At 47.9% G+C, this 20,370-nt stretch overlaps 1 protein-coding gene across 3 annotated transcripts in view; it reads right to left on the bottom strand.

Annotated features, from left to right (window-relative positions):
• Positions 1-20,370, bottom strand: part of LOC134529722 (organic cation transporter protein) — a 98,010-nt gene that overhangs the window by 1,185 nt on the left and 76,455 nt on the right. For 2 of the 3 annotated variants that reach the window (XM_063364104.1, XM_063364103.1), the window contains exons 8-9: positions 17,553-17,767; positions 6,784-6,974 (exon numbers count right to left, since the gene is read on the bottom strand). In XM_063364104.1, the coding sequence (XP_063220174.1) occupies positions 6,784-6,974; positions 17,553-17,767 (406 nt within the window). Of the gene's footprint in view, positions 1-4,043; positions 4,174-6,783; positions 6,975-17,552; positions 17,768-20,370 lie in introns of those variants that run through there. The other variant, XM_063364105.1, reaches the window with a different exon arrangement.

The raw sequence follows: 20,370 nt of genomic DNA, 5'->3' as shown, positions 1-20,370 counted from the left end.
GTGGCGAATGTGTGGCTCAGAGCGGTCGCGCAGGAGATGCGACAGACAGCCTTCTTGTCTCCACTCATCTCATCTAAACATGACATAACTAAACTAGTGAACACTCACAACTCAGGGGTCCTGACAAGAATGATATCATGCTCACCACTGAAACTAATCAGCCGGAGCCATTAATTACAGAAAAAATTATCGATTTGACTGTGTTGTGCAGTTTTTTTAATTCTGAAATATGCACTGAAACACAGCAACCACAAATACCATTATAAACTGTTGTGTTTTTAAACCTCAATCCTGATTATTAACAAGATTAAGGATGATACAGTTTAGATAACTTGTTATTGACCAATGGTATTCTTAAATACTATAATAATTTTTTAAGCATTTTTCAAAGAGACATGTTTATGTTTGTGTTTGTTGTGTGTTATGCAAAGTGTGTAAATACTTGTACGTATTCACATTCTGCAAACAATTCATAAAGTCTTTTGTTTATTAATTTCATAGACATTTTTGTTCTGTCTATAATATGAACCCCAGTTAATATCAATACAGGAACTTCCTAATTTTGGTCACATTAAATTGAGTAACCAGCATGCAGTGTTTAAAGATAGTAACTGCATACACTTTTAAGTACACCTTCTTACAGTGTTATAGGTACCTGGTAAGCGTAGCAGCACATAGTTTGCCACATAATAATAACAAGAAATGTACACATGTAGAGAAATTGAATTCTGAATATTATTGCATTGTGAGTGTACAATCATAAGAAAGCTTAAAATATAGTTTAATAACAATGGTTGAAGTGCCTGAAAGCAGCATTTTTACACTTGACAACCAAACAAATTAATGTTTTAAAGCTGTTCAACAGAAATATGGATGAATCATGATTTTTTGCCTTCTTATTTCCATAAAACAATGTTTGATACTTCTCTGTAGGCATTACAACACAAAACATTTAAAGAGAATGATTTATGTGGTGATGTCAAAGAACTTGTTTACATGGAGTTCTAACTAGAGTAACTAGTTATTTGCCCTTGAATCTATTTAGGTCCATATATATATGCATAACTATCTATATTCATTTTTGATCATAAATAATTAAATAAACATTGTTCAATGTGCGACTACATTTTAAAACATGGCCTAGCTCGACTACTGTTCCCTACACACTTTACGCGCGAAGACGACCCTAGCGGTCTGGTTGCTATTAGGGGCTTGTCCAGTTGGCTTTTACCCTGAGCCTGGGCTGGACATGTTCGCACACCGTGGAGTCTTCACTGAAGACTTTTGTCATCACTGAAGTGGCTGCAATAGTTAAGACTACATCTCCGCGGCCGGCCCCAATCGACCTGGATATAACACACCGGCCGCTTTAACTAATTTATCTATTTCCCACCAGGAGATCTTTAGATTATTACATAATTTTCTCGTAGCTTGACCACGAGGTGTGGTCAAGGCTATAATACAGACTCAGCCGCAAGGCGATCAAATTAAGCCCACAGGTGAAATGTGCAACTCTAACTTTATTTAAATTTAATTCGCCAGAGAACTCTTGCGGTGGGCTTTGTATCGTGCCCACATGGCACATGTGTTCAGGGGTCCTCTGCTTGGTCACACTTGTTAAAGTGTTAATCGCCACGTCTCTAAGAGCCAGATGTTCAGTGATCAGTGTTTTCTTTGTATTTGTGACTAACATAATTTAACAGTGATCAGGGATTAATGTTAGTAATTGTAATTATTTGTAACATCACTTTCACACCATCGCTCAGTGTTTTTTTTATTGTGATCAGAACCTACGTCACACCGCAGTCCTCCAGACTCTGTACATCTTGCAGTTCCGCTTTAAGCGGTCACTGGCCAGTGACCTGTAGTGTATTTATTGTATGCAACTTCGGCCACACACTTAGTGTAGCACGCTGGGGCTGATGACCCACAACAACTAAAAACTTGTCTGGCGTCTCCTGGACATTATTACGCCTCATGAGAGCCACCATTCACTAGGCCCTTCCTGGGTCTATAGCACGAGACCATGGGTGATGGCATATTTATATGCTAACCAGAATATAAACATAAACATATGTATATAGTACAAATTTTAATAATTACATACTGTGTTTGCAAAAACATAATTCAATATTACAATCAGTAATGTTAAGGAATAAAACCAATATTTTGCAGTAAAGCAATTTACATTTCAAACATTGTTTTCGTATTCACGTTGCCTCTTCTATTATTGAAGACTAACACAATTTGCTGTGAATAAAAATATCCATCTGAATGTGTCAATTAGGAAATAAATATAATACAAGTTATTGTACATTTTCTATAGGCTACAACAATATTTTACGATTTGTGTATGGAGTAAGCCAAACTATCTCTGATATATTTGCAATGTGGTTATTTTCTCTCTTGTGAGTATAGTAAAAGCTGCAAACCCCCCCCCCCCCCTCCCTCATACTTTTTAATGTTTAAAGTTCTGATTTTAGTTTAGTGTGATATGGAATAAAACAAATTTGCGGGGAATCAATTCAAATAACTATCAGAGTGTTTTCGCTCTTGTTTCAATTTTCTGTTTTGAGCAGTAGTAACACCACCGTCTTGTATTTCTGGTGATCACCTACATTGGTGGTTTTGAATCTTTTTGATGGACAACCACTGGATCTTTTATGTCTTGTTTGAACTCTTTCTCTTCTAAAAGCAATCATGCCTTCTGCTGTAATGACAAGAAACTAAATAAATGGAATCTTGCTTCTCCTGACCTCTTAAAAAAATCCATGCTGATTAGCAGCTTATAAAATATTTTCTTCCATCATTTTGCAGATTTTCCATCATGGTCATACAATGTTGCCGCCTGATCAGCAATATCTACACTTCCGATATACTTGTTAGAGAAAGCTACTGCTGCTTCAGGGCATTCACATTAATTTGTGTACCATTTTTTTGAGTTCGTTTCATAGTTATTTTGGTATTGGTATGACAGTTATTAAGAACTAATACTTTCTTTGGGCCACTTTATTGCCAAAGAACTTGATGAATTTTGTAAAGCTGATGAAATTTCAAGAATTTTTGGCACATTTTTTCTTGTCTTTATTACAGTTCCAACTGCTGCATAGAAAAAAGTGTCCATCAGATGCACTGATCTAAAAAAAAAATCTATCAAACACAAAGCAGTATCAGAAGTAGAAATTGTTTCTGCCAACCTAGTAACAAATCTCTCTCTTAGTGTACCATCTGTAAGTATGTTCTTTTTGCCACAATAAACATTGAAATCATACATGTAACTGGTCAAAGAGTAACATCTTAGCCATAACTTGATCCCTTTCTTTACCAACTTCAATGGAGTGTATTGTTGTAGCAATGATCGACCCTTGAATTTGGTTATTGACTCATTGATGCTTTGTACAGCAATATCTGTTCTGTATTTTTGAAATGTATTTTTCAAATAGGAGGTTAATTCTTCTATGTAATACAGTTTACTGTCATTGTCTGTTTTTTCTGGTTCATTGTAATGTAACTTTGAAACAATAACATGCACTGATCTCTGGCAATTGCATTTTAATGCCTCGTTTCCTAATAAAGCATTTTAAGACTAATAATGAGAAAAATGAGGAAGCTGATTACAAGACATAACAAAAAAACAACCAAGAGCTATCATGGTCTCACCCTTATCTAGCTTTTTTTTTTTAAATCAATTCGAGAATTCCTAACCTCTTCTTTTCGCACTGAGCAATAAATACGAACAAACATTTGGAAACAATTTCATGAATACTTGCAATTCTGAAGAGCTTTGAATCATGTTTGCTTACGCATCACAGTCTCGCAAAGGTGGGATAGTTTGTCTTGGCTAAAAGTTGTTAACTACATTTGACTATATCATAGTATCATTATTACTCAGTGGTGTTGTACTGCCACTTTTTTTTTTACCTGAAGGATTTGATACGTATATATGCCACCTAATTTGGACACAGGAATGCTGCTAGCTGTTGGTGAATCAGTTGATAGTTTCTTTGGTACAGTTTCATCCTCCCAAGATGATGAAGACCCTGTTTCTTTGCTATTTGAATCAGATTAATTTCCTGCCTGTAATCTGGATCATCCTCAGCTCTGGCTGAGATATCATCATCTGAATCCTTCATAAGAAGCTCATTTATCTCTTCAGGATTTAAACCATGCCTCCTGTAACAAATATGAAAATGCATTCATTAGGACTGATGGAATATTTCCGAGCCAATAAAATACCTAGTGCGACCAAGTGTGGCTCCGGAGGGGAGGTGATAGGGGTGCCAGCACCTCCTGAGCCCGAATCCCCGAATTGTATATTTTGAGGTACATTAATGTTTACTTAAATAGTTCAATTCATGTGTTAAACCTATCTCACAAAAACGTTGTATTACTCTTTTTAAGTACAGTATTAGAGATCATGAATTTTAAATATTCCAAAGGCCAATCTATGATATGCATCCTTTTTTTTTGTTGCACAATGGACCTTCTCAAAACGTCTTACTGGAGCCGCCGCATAGTGGGACAAATGTGTCCCACATGCAATCATTACAATAACATATATGCCGAAAGGAACTGAAAATGTATTATCTTACAATACAACATAAGACCTAAATATGATTAAAAAAAAACTGTGCTAATAGTTAGTTTACCTTGTATATCTATTGAAAGCCATGATATTGCACTCTTAAAAAATTACACACTCATACTGTGCCTAACATCAGCCATATTGCTTCCTGAGTGCAATTCTGACACCATAAAAATTTTAATAAACACCAAATTGACTGATAAACATGATTTACCTTACACTATGAGGCAAAAATAACCCATTATAAATTCTAGAACCTCTACTGGGTCATATAATATATACCCCACTAGTATTTAAAGGGTTGTGTGAGGACACTGAATTTTGGCAACGCGTCATGGGCCCCAACTATAACAGAAACACGAATAATTTCCTAATATGGTGTTTTAAAACTGTACATAGCATTTTCCAAAATTTGAATGTTGTGATCAGTTGGGATTTCGATATAGTGGTATTCCATGCCATTATCATGGCCCCCACAAGGGTGGGGCTGGGTGGACCCCTGGGTCCGGGGAGGGGGGCAGCCCTACGCCATTTTTAATTTTTTAAATTATTATCATTTAATATAAAATATGAAAACAAAATTTGAATATTTTTTATACAATTAAATTTTATAAGATTCTACAGCTAATTATAACTTCAAATTTAAAACAGATATTTATGATAAACGTTTAATAAAATTGGTGCTGGTAGTAGTTGTCATTGCATGTGTTGTGTGCCTATTAGCGCAGTAAAGCTCCTCCCTTGCTTCCGCAACCACCCTTCCTGCCTTGGCTATTTTTTTCCAGCTGTTTCCATTTCCCTCATCGCTCTAAAAATAAGACACATAGCATCGCTTATCAGTCCACCTGTCAACTCCGTGTGATGTAGGGTTGAATTATATCATTTTTGTCTCCTGCCAATGAAAGTGATAACATTTATTTGTATAAAAGTGCTTCGTTTTGAGTGAAGAGCACATCAACAGGAGCAATTTCATAGCACGTAGTATCTCACATTTGCCTGCTTGCATATTATTATCAACCTCAAGTCAATGTGAACAAAGCTGTACTTTGCTGATATCTTAAAAACTTTACATATCTGTGTTGATTTCCCTTAGGTCTGCATTTTGTATGAAATTTCACTGTTGTATATACCGACTAAATTATGGTGTGAGACAAACTTTCAGTTTGTAAATACTATTTGTATTTAAGTTTTTTTATTCATATGTAAAATGTTGAATAATATTTCTAGGTAATAATTATTGTGAACAAAACTATTGAAATATATGAAAATTGTGTTCAGCTTTTTTTTGTTTAAAAATTGTATGAGATTGTTCTCTAAATGTTTTGGAATTAATTGGTAAACCAGTAAACGTTTGAATCAAAATTTTGCCACAGTTATTTCAAAAATAAATTGATTATTGCAAAATCATTGAAGAAGAAGAAAACCCTTTTTTCAATATTTTTGAATAAAACAGCTGAAAGAATAATTTTGCTAACTCAGTATGACACATGTAAATAAAATTGAGCAAGAGCATAGTCTTATCAGCTAAAACTCAGGAGGTTTGAGGTAGCGAGCACTTGCGTGATAAGTCCACGCCAAGCATAATGAACCTGACTGAACGAGAATGCTCTACTTTCAAACCACACAGCGATGTCGCAACAACCTGGTAGGGAGGAAAGGTGATGTCACCATTAAGATAAGGGCATTCCCAAAGCTGACAGCTTGACAGTTCTGGTGGGTATTGTCACACTAAAGGACAACTCCTATCCAGCCATGTGGAACCATCACTCCCTGGGATACGAGCAGCAGTTGGTCGTTCGTATCTGGCAAGCCATAAAATAGTATCCAAATATTCACAGTGTTCAAAATTTATAAAATCTTAATGAAGGTACACGTTTAGGGCATGGGTCAAAGTCATCATTCAAAACTGGTGTAGCTTAGATAATTTGTTCACTGACTTTTTGCCAGTTTGACATAGTGTACACAGAGTGATGTGTGTGCATCCAGTGGAGAGAAAAAGGTGGAGTAAGCACGAGAAAAAGACGGAGTAAGCACGAGAAAAAGGTGGAGTAAGCACTAGAAAAAGAAAAAGGCGGAGTAAGCACGAGAAAAAGGTGGAGTAAGCACGAGAAAAAGGCGGAGTAAGCACGAGAAAAAGGCGGAGTAAGCACGAGAAAAAGGCGGAGTAAGCACGAGAAAAAGGCGGAGTAAGCACGCACCAGCAGCGTGATGAGAGGCGTCATGGCACTGCTGAGGCGTGCACACATGCTGCCCACACCGATGGACGTGTTGCGCACCACCGTGGGAAACATCTCAGCCGTGTAGTTGAAGATGATGGCAAACGATCCCGATATGAAGAACTTGCCGATCATCACCACGGATATACGCCACACATTGCCATTGTCGGTATCTGCAACAAACACGACCATGTTCACACACCTCAAACTCGCACGCTACTGGGACTGTCACCAAAAAGTAACAGCTGTAGTGTTATAGTCATAATGCCAAGCTGATGAGTACCATTTCCACTTGGACATCAGCAATTGTAAGTCACTTCATGAGCAGTGTCCTTCATTCCTCCAAGATGGATAGGATTTATTATATTGTCTAAATAAAAAAAAATATTTGTCACAAATGTTTTTTATAACTTTAAAAATCTTTATAAAATCTTGGTCTGGAGTGAATTTTCTCAATCATTAACACTTTAACATTCAATTCCGGGAAATATACACTAAATTAATTAGAATAAAATATAATTTATGATGTTTAAACAATTACATTTTAAATTATTAATGAACATAAAACCATATTAACATACCACTATTTAAATTGAAGCAAGCCACCTGATTACTTTGTAAAGACATTTGAGTTCTGTGATCATATTGCCCCCAGGAATGTGTTGTTTCCCTCCTCTGTGTCTGCCTCATTATAGTAGCCTTCCCACATCTTCCGGCTTGCTCGTCAAGTCCCCAACCTTAGGCCATGGTTTTAAGTTATTGTACTGTAGGTGCTTATTGCCATGCGTGACAGTAATATATCAATTCAATTAATGTGTAATATTTGAGTCTTCATAATGTTAGCAACGTCGCTGTATGCGTCCTAAACTTTGGTGTAACAAAATGTTTTGACGCCGACCGCCAATGCTCCTCTGTCGCATAGACCGCTATGCCTCATCAACGTCTCGCAAAAGCGTGTGCACCGAACGCGCCCGTGCGCGCAGCAAAGTGCAGTTCGTGCGACGAGGCGAACGCCATACAACGAGTGCTACACCGGCGCAAGGATCCGGCCGGGTGTGGCATATCCTTCCGCCGCACTACAACAAATTGTTATAATTATGTTTTTCCACAGGATTTTATTAAACATTATTTTTTATTAATTAATAATTAAGTCTTTGCAAAATCATGTTTCAATGTGCGATTTGTCCCGAACCTGGCCGGTTCAGTTTCCCGCGAAATTCACACGTTTCCGCGGGAGGGCTGGCGGGGGAGGGGGGTCGCGCGCGGCGACACCGCTAGTGTCCTTCGAGAGCTCAACGAGGCCGGCAGCCTGCGCGCAACGCGGAACCTTCAAACTTTGCATTCACCGACATGTAGTTTTCCATAGTGTAATTTCTTTTCAACCTTTTGTACAGTTCCGCGGTCGGCCTAAATTTACCATGAGGTACTTAACTTAATTCAATCAGTGCTCAAGATGAGTGTTCCACGTCATACGTAAGTACTGTGGGGAGATTATGTGGTTTCACGTCGGCGCTTCACGCCCAACCTAGCCTACCGGCTATTTAGTTTTGGCCCGCACGGGGCAGCCAGCAGGCGACACGTGCTATCAGACTTAATAACGATTCAGTCCCTGGGACACACCTAGACACCACGTAGAGTCGCCGGAGACACGGGCCTACGTGCTGCTAGCCCAGTTTATCAAGTGTAATGTATTAGTGGAATGGTTGTTCGCCTAAGTGTAATTCGTCATGTCAGGGCTTATGTATCACCGTCGTACGGCAGTGCGCCACCAAACTTAATCCAGAGCTAGGTATTAGTGTAGTGTATTGTGCTTCAAAATATCGTGTGCCATGTCAGAGTGTCTTTTGTAACTTTCGCATCACGTAAACGAGTCTGCCCCTCACGCGCATAAGAATCGTGAGCCGCCACTGAGGAAGTGAGCTGCGCGTGTGACTAGTCGCGTCGGGCAAACCGTTACGGCCAGAACGGGCAGCACCATGTATTGGGCTGTGCTGTATTAAATTCACGAACTATCTGAAGAAGTTTTGTGTTATTATTCAGGCGTCCCGAGTGGCCTCAACAGCTTGGGGGGCCCTACTGCGTTGACCCCTACCTCTAGCCACAAGGCCGAACCTTCCCTGAGATCACGAACTGAACAAAATCACGTCTAAATACTCAGAGGTAGCGGGGACGGCGTCAAATTGGCGCCCGACTAGTGTGGCTTTCATTTTCTAAAAATTAATTTCCAAATTTTGTTTCAAATTTTTCAAATTTTTTCTCAAATTTTTCAAATTTTATACTTCAAATTAGTGTACCAGTAAGGGCTCGCGTAGGAAGTCGGGAATCGCGCGGAAACGGACGCGACGCGCAGACAGCCAAAGGAGCGGGCACCTGGCGATAGGCGCGCGTCAAGTTACACGCCAGACGAGATAACGGCTGTGGGAGCGGAAGTCCGCGCGCCTCGCACACGGATCAGGTGGCGCAGCTGCGCAGCTGCTACGCGCCGAACAGGAGCACGAACATGAGCCGTGACGGAGCGGTAAAGATAGACATGGAAGGGGTATGCCACGCATGCCTTCTGCCAGGGTTGCCAATAAATCATGCCGCGGCAGGGGTTTTCGCCACCTGTACCTGCGACACAGATAGGAAGCACAAAACAGACTTTGACGACAGAAAATCAGGGCCGACGTCTACAATTCAGTGCGGCGCGAGGGGATGTCATTGGCGGCCCGATGAGGTGGCGTTCTGCCACCAGTGTGGCACCGTGAGGCACCGCTCGTGCACCGAGGCCCGGGAGTTCCTTAACTTCCGGAATGGGCTATTCATGTGCCGCGCGTGCGAGCTCGCGCTGGACAGACCGTCAGCGACGCCGGCGGCCCCTGTCGCACCGCGCCCCGGCGGCACCCTCAAGCTGCCGGAGTTCGGAGGGCAGGAGCACGAGGACCCCGCAAAGTTCCTGCGGACATGCCGAGACAGGCTGGCACGATACGCGGTGCCTACAGATGAGTGGACGGAGAAGGCGTGCGAGCAGCTGAGGGGGTGTGCCCTTGACTGGTGGACCACAGCCGGAGAATACGGCATGGAGTGGGGTGACTTCGCCAACGGACTGGAGGAGCGTTTCAACGACGCCCGTGCCCGGGCCCGGTGTCAACAGTCACTGTTCTGCCGGCCTCAGGAGGCGGGGGAGAGCGCGGAGGCCTTCATCAGGTCTAAGGCGCGGCTCCACCGACGGCTGGCGGAAGGGGAGGACGACAGCAGCATGCTAGGGGTAGTCGTCCAGCTGATGCTGCCCGAACTGCGGCCATTCCTTAGGGCCGCCACCGACAAGGGACTGGAGACGTTCGTGCGGTTGGCGAACGAGGTGGAGCGCGACGTGCAAGTTGTCCGTCGCAGCCGCGAGCCGCCCACCCGACGGCCAGGTGCGTCGCCACCGATGTTGGCGGCCCCCGAGGTCTCCAGGGCTCTGGTACCGTACGTGGAGCCAGTGCCGAGGCAACAGGGGGAGCAGCCGTCCCGAAGTACCGCACCCAGGGAGAACACCGGGGCACCAAACCAGGGGGCTCCGCGCTGCAAGTACTGCCGTGAGGAGCGGTACCACTGGCACGACGTCTGTCCCACGCGGGCAGCTGTCTGGCAAGCCCGTGGAACGGGCGGCCCCACGTCGGGAAACGCCCGCTAGGGGGTAGTGCCATGGCTGGCCACTGTCCCTGGAACCCTAGCCCGGCCTCCACTGTCACCCCGGCGCGCCCCGTCAGGACGGACGGGCGCGGCGCACCCGACTCGTCAGCGGCCTGCACCGGGTCGTCGGCGAGCCGCACCGGACACCAGGTGGCCCCGGCGACACCGGCAGCACCTGCGGTGTCCGCGGACACACCGGCACGCCCCGTCAGGACGGACGGGCGCGGCGCACCCGACTCGTCAGCGGCCTGCACCGGGTCGTCGGCGAGCCGCACCGGACACCAGGTGGCCCCGGCGACACCGGCAGCACCTGCGGACCGCCTGACGGCAGCGGCAGCGCCCCGGGAGCAGTGTGGTGAGTCGTTACAATTAGGGCAGTTGGGACCTGGGGCGGGGCATTTACTCCGGATTCCCGTCAGGATGGATGGACGGCCAGTGCATGCTCTTGTCGACACGGCCGCCAGCCACACGTATGTGTCGGCTCAATGCTCGAGCGTACGGGACATTGACTCAGGGGCGGAGGAGGTACAGTTAGCGACGCAGGGGGCGACAGCGCGTATTGTCGGCCGCTCGAACATCACCCTCTCCATCAGGGACCATGTTAGTCACACAACAGCACTAGTAGTAGAGGGACTACGGGAGACGCTGATCCTAGGTCTGCCTTGGCTGGCGCAGGAGGACGCCACTGTGGAAGTCAGGGAGGGGAGGTTGCACGTTGGCCACCACGAGCGGCGCACAGTTTACAGCCTGGGCTATCGGCCACCCGCCGAGCAGGGGACACCCATCACGCTCGCGGACTTGAGGAACGGTGTGCCCGCTGCCCATGTAGAGCTCATAAACAATGTCTTGTCTCAACAGCCACAGGTGTTTGCGGCCACAGATATGCTCCGCCGTACCACAACCACGGAACACACCATCCCCACCCGACCTCACCAACCCCAGTTCGTAAAACCATACGGGTTCGGACCCACTGAAAGGCACGTCATCCAGACCCAGATCACGGAAATGTTACGCGATGGAGTCATCGAACCCAGTGAGTCGCCATACAACTGCCAGATTGTCATGGCGAACAAGAAAGATGGCTCCATGCGTTTTTGTGTGAATTTCAAACCAGTCAATTCAGTAACCATACCCGCCCCACCACCGCTCATCAACATAACAGACGCTTTGGCGGGGCTGGGCGACGCCCGCATCTTCACGTCCCTGGACCTCAAGTCCGGGTACTGGCAGGTGCCGGTACGTCCAGAGGACCGCCCGAAGACCGCGTTCACTGCCCCTGACGGCCGGCGTTTCCAGTTCTGTGCCATGCCGTTCGGGCTGATGGACGCCCCCGCGACCTTCCAGGCCATGATGGTGCGTGTGTTAGACGGGTACGCGGGCGAGTTCGCCGCCGCGTACCTGGATGACGTCATCATCTGGTCACGGTCGTGGGAGGACCACGCCCGGCACCTCGGCCTGGTCCTTGAGCGGCTGGCCAGACACGGCCTCACGTGTGCCCCCCAGAAATGCCACGTGGGCGCGGCTGAACTGGAGTACCTAGGGCACATGGTGGACGCGGAGGGTTGCCGCCCTCTGCCAAAGCACCTGAACCTTATTGAGTCCAAACCCGCCCCTCGAACCCGCAAGCAGCTGCAGAAGTTGATGGGCCTTCTCAACTGGCTGCGCTCGTTCATTCCGCATTTTGCCAGCGTCACCGCCCCGATGACGGACTTGCTGTCACCCAAGCTCCGGTTTCAGTGGACCAGCGAAGCGGACGCCGCCCTGGATGCGGTGAAACGGCAGTTCCGCGAGTGCCACCAGCTCGCCCGTCTGCAGCCTGACCTTCCCCTGTTCCTTCAGACAGACGCCAGTCAGGAGGGGATGGGGGCCGTCCTATACCAGGTGGGGGACAAAGGCGTGCGCCGGGTGGTGGAGTACGCCAGCGCCAAGTTCGGCCAGCCCGAACGGCGGTACCATGTGAACGAGCAGGAGTGCATGGCCGTCGTTTGGGCTATGCGCCGCTACCGCCACCACCTGGAGGGCCGCCGGTTCACGCTGCGGACGGACAGCCAGTGTCTCCGCTGGCTGGACTCCGCCCGGGGCCGCAAGTCGAAGTTCACGAGGTGGGCGTTGATGCTCCAGAACTTCGACTTCGCGGTCGAGCACGTCCCTGGACGGGACAACCAGTTCGCCGACGAGTTGTTGCGCCATCCCGACCCACACAACACGTTTCAGGATGACCAGGACTGGGAGGGGCTGTTGCCGCCAGGGGGAGTCTCGCCGCCGGTCACTCCAGGGGAGGCGCCCGCAACTTTATTCCACATCCCAAGGGCCCCCGATCATCCCGCCGTCTTGCCTGTGGAGACCCTGAGCGGATTAGTGGAATTCGTGAAACAGGCCCAGCGGACAGACGACCCCACACAGGCCGAGGTGCGGTCATGTGGGGAGCAGGTTCACCCCTACCACAGGTGCGTGGACGGGGTGTTGGAGACCCGGGTACCAGGGGACATGGACGCCTGGCGCCTTCATGTGCCGCTCGGTGCCCGCGAGCAGGTCATGGGCTTCCACCACACGCACGAGCTGGCGGGACACCCAGGTGCGCACCAAACCCAGTTAGACATCCGTAAGACCTTCCATTGGCCGGGGGTGACGCGGGACGTACGGGACCTGGTGCGGCGCTGCCAGCAGTGCCAGCAGAGGAAGACGAGGCGGTCTGACGGGGTGGAGCAGCAGCGCCCCCGACGGCCCCGCGACCCGTTTCACACCCTGGCCCTGGACATAATGGGGCCCTACCCGCGGACCACCCGGGGAAGGAGGTTCTTGGTCGTCATCACAGACATTTTCACCCGGTGGGTCGAGGCCTTCCCGGTGTCCAACGTGCGCGCCGGAACCATAGCCGCCCTGCTGGACCACGAGATATTCCCGCGGTATGGTTTCGCGCGCGTGCTGTTGACGGACAACGGCTGTCAGTTCAGCGGGAGGCGCTGGAGAGCTGACTGTCGCCGTTGGGGTCTCGACCACCACACCACCCCCATTTACCATCCCCAGGCCAACCCCACTGAGAGGCGCAACCAGGAGGTCAAGGCGCAGCTGCGGCTGAGGTTGGGGGACGACCACTCCAAATGGGACGTCCACCTGCCGAAGCTGTTGTATTGCCTCCGGCGCCGCACCAACGCTGTCACCGGTCATTCCCCTGCCGAGCTTCTGTACGGGAAGAACTTGGCTTTGCCCGGGGAAAGCAGGGTGGCCGATGTTGCCATGGGCACGGTGGCGCGCCCCAATCATGAGGAGGGGAGGGAGCACGCCAGACAACGGCAGGCCCAATTCCTGGCGGCCCACACGCCCATGACTAGTCACCCCCCACCCCCCATCCAGCCAGGTCAGCTGGTATATGTCAGGCAGCACCACTTGTCGTCCGGGGCGCGTAACTTTTGTGCGGGGTTGGCGCCCCGATGGTCGGAGCCGCGGGAGGTCCTGTGGAGGACGGGCCCCTCATCCTATGCGGTCCGGACGCCAAGGGGGCGGCCCGCTAAAGTGCACCGGGACGACCTGCGCGTAGTCGCGCACGGGGTCAGAGTTGGCCCAACGACCCCCTCTTCACCATTCCCAACACTCCAGGAAGCCACAGATACGCCGCGGGAAGGAGCAGCACCTGAACCCACCACCCGGGGGGACATGCACACGGGAGACACAGACGTGGGTAGCCCTGATCAGGCACATGAGTGCAACCAACCCGACCTCCGGCACACCCCGAGCAGGTCCCCGGTGCCGCTGGCCACAGTTCCGCACGTCCCCGAGGAGGTGGGGAATCCGTTGGTCTGGTTTCCTGACGAGGAGGGGGAGGAGGTCTGTGAGGAGGAGGACGACGAGCCACTGTGGCCGCTGGACCTCAGCCTGGCGGACGCCACGTTCCGGGTGTCCGTGGACGAGCCCGAGGAGGGGGAGGAGGAGCCGGACAGTAGGGATAGGCGCCCCACCCGCAGACGTCGGGCCCCGGTCAGGACGTGCTGCGCGGACGACAGCGAGCCGGTAGAGTTCGCTCCTGTCCCCGCCGTGGAGGCGAGCTGCCCGACCACCCAACCGGACACGAGGGGACCTACCACACTCTGCACAGTGGAGACCCCTACCAGCACAGTCCCCACCACACGACCACAGAGGGCCCGCCGACCCCCGGCCTACCTGGCGGATTACGAGTGGTCCAGGTCCCCGTCGAGCTACTCCACCCGGGCGCGACCCGTAAGGGGCGATCCAGGGGTGCCAACACTTGTGGCCGGACCCCTATCATTCCCCCCGCCCACGTCATCCATTCCACCACCCTGCCACACCCCGACCACACTGACCCCCCCACCCACTTGTCACCATATTGAGCTAGAAGAGGCGCACGTCGCTGCCCAGTCCCAGGGGGGGAAAGGACACGGGTCAGGGCGTAACCCCTTATCATTCATTGAGTGGGAGAGGTATTCAGGGCAGAATGTTTACATCACAACACACCACCACTCCGCCGCGTAGTGTAGGGCTCGCAGTGCGGCGAACGTCAGTGAAGTGCTCAGCGTGTGAAGCGAGGCGTTGATGCACATAGCGGTCTCAGAGAAGGGGGGGCATTTGACGCCGACCGCCAATGCTCCTCTGTCGCATAGACCGCTATGCCTCATCAACGTCTCGCAAAAGCGTGTGCACCGAACGCGCCCGTGCGCGCAGCAAAGTGCAGTTCGTGCGACGAGGCGAACGCCATACAACGAGTGCTACACCGGCGCAAGGATCCGGCCGGGTGTGGCATATCCTTCCGCCGCACTACAACAAATTGTTATAATTATGTTTTTCCACAGGATTTTATTAAACATTATTTTTTATTAATTAATAATTAAGTCTTTGCAAAATCATGTTTCAATGTGCGATTTGTCCCGAACCTGGCCGGTTCAGTTTCCCGCGAAATTCACACGTTTCCGCGGGAGGGCTGGCGGGGGAGGGGGGTCGCGCGCGGCGACACCGCTAGTGTCCTTCGAGAGCTCAACGAGGCCGGCAGCCTGCGCGCAACGCGGAACCTTCAAACTTTGCATTCACCGACATGTAGTTTTCCATAGTGTAATTTCTTTTCAACCTTTTGTACAGTTCCGCGGTCGGCCTAAATTTACCATGAGGTACTTAACTTAATTCAATCAGTGCTCAAGATGAGTGTTCCACGTCATACGTAAGTACTGTGGGGAGATTATGTGGTTTCACGTCGGCGCTTCACGCCCAACCTAGCCTACCGGCTATTTAGTTTTGGCCCGCACGGGGCAGCCAGCAGGCGACACGTGCTATCAGACTTAATAACGATTCAGTCCCTGGGACACACCTAGACACCACGTAGAGTCGCCGGAGACACGGGCCTACGTGCTGCTAGCCCAGTTTATCAAGTGTAATGTATTAGTGGAATGGTTGTTCGCCTAAGTGTAATTCGTCATGTCAGGGCTTATGTATCACCGTCGTACGGCAGTGCGCCACCAAACTTAATCCAGAGCTAGGTATTAGTGTAGTGTATTGTGCTTCAAAATATCGTGTGCCATGTCAGAGTGTCTTTTGTAACTTTCGCATCACGTAAACGAGTCTGCCCCTCACGCGCATAAGAATCGTGAGCCGCCACTGAGGAAGTGAGCTGCGCGTGTGACTAGTCGCGTCGGGCAAACCGTTACGGCCAGAATGGGCAGCACCATGTATTGGGCTGTGCTGTATTAAATTCACGAACTATCTGAAGAAGTTTTGTGTTATTATTCAGGCGTCCCGAGTGGCCTCAACAGCTCGGGGGGCCCTACTGCGTTGACCCCTACCTCTAGCCACAAGGCCGAACCTTCCCTGAGATCATGAACTGAACAAAATCACGTCTAAATACTCAGAGGTAGCGGGGACGGCGTCAGTTTCTTAGCATTGCACGATGGCAACCACGTGACTCCTATGCATGTCCATCTTGAGCATTTATTATTTTGTTTGTTGTATTTTGGACTTTGTGGCATGTTTTACAATTGAATTGTTTACTCCAGAAACAACATAAGTTATGATTTAGCTATTTTTAGTTAAGCATAAATTAAAATTCTATACCACATGTTGGGGCACAGTTTGAAACAAAAGAAACATCTGTCAGTCCATTATTTGGAGCTTTAGATGGTCATGACAAGCATCATTTAATGCAGATACACCACAAGGCAAATAGTTACGTTGTTTCTGCACTTAAAAGTTAATACAAAATCACTACATTTACTATGGCAACTGTCCAAGTTGGCAACCCATGACATGAGCAATGTTTGAATTTCTTGGTGTTTTAAATGGTTATGTTATTTCCGAGCACATCACCGGTCTGCTAGTTTACCTTGTACCTTGCTTGCCTCATGCATTACTAACATCATGCCGTGCTTGCCTCGTGCCCAGCTAACTTCCTGTCCAGTTGCTTCATGCACATTTTGCCTAGTGTTTGGCTTTAACCACATGACTGAATTGCAATATGTCCACAAATCTAGCTAATTCCTAATTGGGCAACCATTAAGAAGGATGCTGGACCAGATATATCCCAACCCCAATTTTGGGACTGTAAATTCCTAAGCATGGGCATACTGTTAAACGCATCAGCATGTAACTAATTTGTGATCCGGGCCTATATTCCATTTCATAATCATGCATGGCCAGTGTCAAACTCAAACGTAGTAACAGAGGAGAAAGTGTATCTGTTATAGGTTTTGTAGGATGCATTAGTCTTAGGAGTGGCTTGTGATCTGATACAAATTTCAAATGTCTGCCTATAAGAAACTGAGAATTACAACAGAAACCAACAAAAATCGGCCAATTCCCGCATTGAAACCAACAGAAAATCTTGTTGATTCCTACTGTACTTCGGTTGATTTCTGTTGTTATTTCTGCAGTATTTTCTGTTGTAAAATTTTGGTACAAAACTTGAAAAGCATTATTTTATAATGAAAGATGGATACCAAAATGTGAAAACAAACCGGTTCATTCGTGTTCCACTACAATGCTAAGACTGCCAGTAACACATATCATATAGAAATAGAAGTATAACATCAAACACAGACAAGAACCAGTTGGAGCACAACCTAATTTGGAAACAGGGTGATGCGGGCAGGCATGACCTTGAGATATGTAGGTAGAGATGAGGCAAGCCAGTCCCCCCATCACGAGGAAGGAGCTGATGAGACTCCGGCGCCCTGTGCGGTCCATGACCATGATGACGAGGGCGTAACTGGGAAGCTCCACCAGGCACACCAGAAACAACACCAGGAATGGGTTGCCGTTCAGCTTGCCCGTGTTCAGTGACAGCCCATAGAACACCAGGCTGTTGGCGAACCTGTTACATCATACACACCTTAGTTCAAAACATGTCATCAACCTGTGGCCATTAATGTTATTTAACCTCTGGAATACCCGGTGTTGTCTAAATTACAGCAGTTAAGAAATAATGTCTACAAAAATTCATTTGAAATTACAAAAGCATACGTGGGTGAGTCTAAAGGTGGAGCATTTCCTAATGAATTTCTGTCATTTACATGTTAAACGTAGATGCAAACGCTTCCTTCAGTTTTTATGATAGGTCTTGCTAACCGATGCCAAATTGTATATTTTGTAAGCATAAAGAAAGCTACATTAACCAAGTTTCATTTTTTTTTATTTTTAGATTTGACTATGCAAAGTTAATTTTTCGTTGTGTCACAGGGGCGCGTGTGCGTGTGCGTGTGCGTCGGCGTGTGCGTGTGCGTGTGCATGTGAGTGCGTGTGTGCGTGCGTGTGAGGCTGCCGACAAGAGGCGAGAGTAGAGTCTGTGCCACGACCCCTTTTGTTTCTTATTTAATCTTAAGGTTTACGTAATTGCTACATGTCTTTTCTTTAAATAATATTCCACAAGGATTATGTTTACAGTGCTAGTTGGTAAGGACAGCGCATCGCCCCACACGGCAGGCAATGGAACTACCAGCAACCCAGTTTGAACCATAATCCTAATTAAAATAATCAATACTTAAAATAATGATTAAAGGAAGCCTTGGTATAATTTTATTATAAAAAATTTAGTGTGTTTGTTTTAGTTAAATATGTAGTAATGAATAACAGGAGAGACTAACGGTAAATCCAGCGCTTTCCGGCCGCCATGCTGCCCTGGCCTCTGCAGTCGCTTTCGTTCATCACCCGGGGTAGGATGCTTGGTGAGCACCTCGCAACTTCGCTTTTTACATTCAACTGATCTCTTAACATCCGCCGGACTTTTTATAATTCTTAAAACATTTTTATATCTGCGAGGCCTACTCCGTGTGGCCGACTCGTTTTAATAAATATTTAAGTTAATTTCGAACGTTTAAACACGAACCGCGTCTTAGACTCACGAGGCCAGGCCATGAGGTGTCCTGGTCAGCCTGTAAACCGATTCTTTCCCACCGTTGGCGTTATTAACAGTTTTAATGTGGGAATGTAGATGTAGCGCAACTGGAGACGTGGTTGTAACGTTACATACCGCAATAAAAGGAGTGCGACGAGCCTGTGAGTATTTAGTCGAGTGACCACGTGTTCCTGCTCCTGAACCTCGAGGCGTGTGGCCTTAAGAGCCCACTGGCGCGGTATCGTTTGCTAAGGGAACCGGGCCTAGCCTTAAACGGGTCACGTCACGCCCTGAAGAGAGTCTCCGCCGGGTCCACGTGCCCACATCACGTGGTGGCGCCCACTCCGACATTCCATTCATTAAGTTCCTTTAAGTCCCTAGTACGACAGTTTATTTTACTTTTGATTACTTTCACAATAATATAATAAATTACGTTAACATTGATTTAAAATTACATTATCAAAAGAATGGGCCGGCACTTATTAGACAATTTCATTGATCATTAACACAATTTAAATAAAATTCGCAACGATAAACAGGTTAATTTCCTTTCACAATAAGCACACTTAGAGCAATTAAAGGCCCGAAAGAAAATTTTCTGGTGTTCAGATCTCTTCAATGTCGTGATTTAATATTATTCTGAAGATAAAAAAGGCGTCAGGGCGCCTTAGTCGTCCCCATTGCTGGAGGAAGGACTCGAGGGTGAAGTGGTCAGTTCAGCTTCTGGCCCTTGGACCCTGTCTGTGAACAGATCCGAAACAAACATGTTCAGGACTTGTTCACAGACAGTTGGCAAAATAGGCAGAAAATGCCTTCTAACCACGATGATGGTCGGGGAATAATGGTTGTCAAAAACTCACCATACAGAGAGATGGCTTCCAGCGTCAGCCAGGGTGCGGAGCTCGCGAACCCGTGATTGTCGCGGACGTTTCCATGATTAAAAAAAAATAAAAAAATATTAAGCAGTAAGTATTATAAACGAAGCATCACTACTTCTACGAGGTACGCAGACTGACTAATTACTAAAGTTGTGGGAATCACATCCCTTGCCTAGCTCCCTTTAAACGACCGGAGTGAAGTCTTGATGTCGACGATGCGGTATGGTCAGTCCGGAGTTGCGGCGCAAAGTTCGGTTTGAACGGCAGCGACTCGTAATTAAAGGATGACGGCAATCAAAAGAGGGGAGGGGGGGGGGAGGCTTCGGCTTCCGGACCGAAAGGTTCCAAAGATTACCGAGGGGCTTGTCGAGAAATACTGACTTCGATATCTCGAAGTTGGTGGTACTGACCGATGTCAGTGCGACCTACTGAGGTGTGTCCGAACCAAGTAGAGATCGACTCGCACGAGGCGACAGCTAAAGCATTAGGCTTATGGAAGGGACTAGTCCAGCACTCTGGTGGCCTGGGAATGAACTACGGGGTACTGTTGTTATGCAAGGCGCCAGGGGGCGGGAGTTTAGTGGGCGTTAAAACACCCAAGGGAAATAATTCGCAACTCTGCCGCTAGAGTGCATAAGCAGTACTTTCTGGGACTGGAGTCGTGGCCTTGAGACAGGCAGGGGTTATTGGCCGGTCAGCGCTCTG

This window comes from Bacillus rossius, chromosome 2 (assembly GCF_032445375.1).
Source record: "Bacillus rossius redtenbacheri isolate Brsri chromosome 2, Brsri_v3, whole genome shotgun sequence".
Taxonomy (NCBI): Eukaryota; Metazoa; Arthropoda; class Insecta; order Phasmatodea; family Bacillidae; genus Bacillus; species Bacillus rossius.
This window is presented reverse-complemented; position numbering and strand designations above follow the sequence as displayed.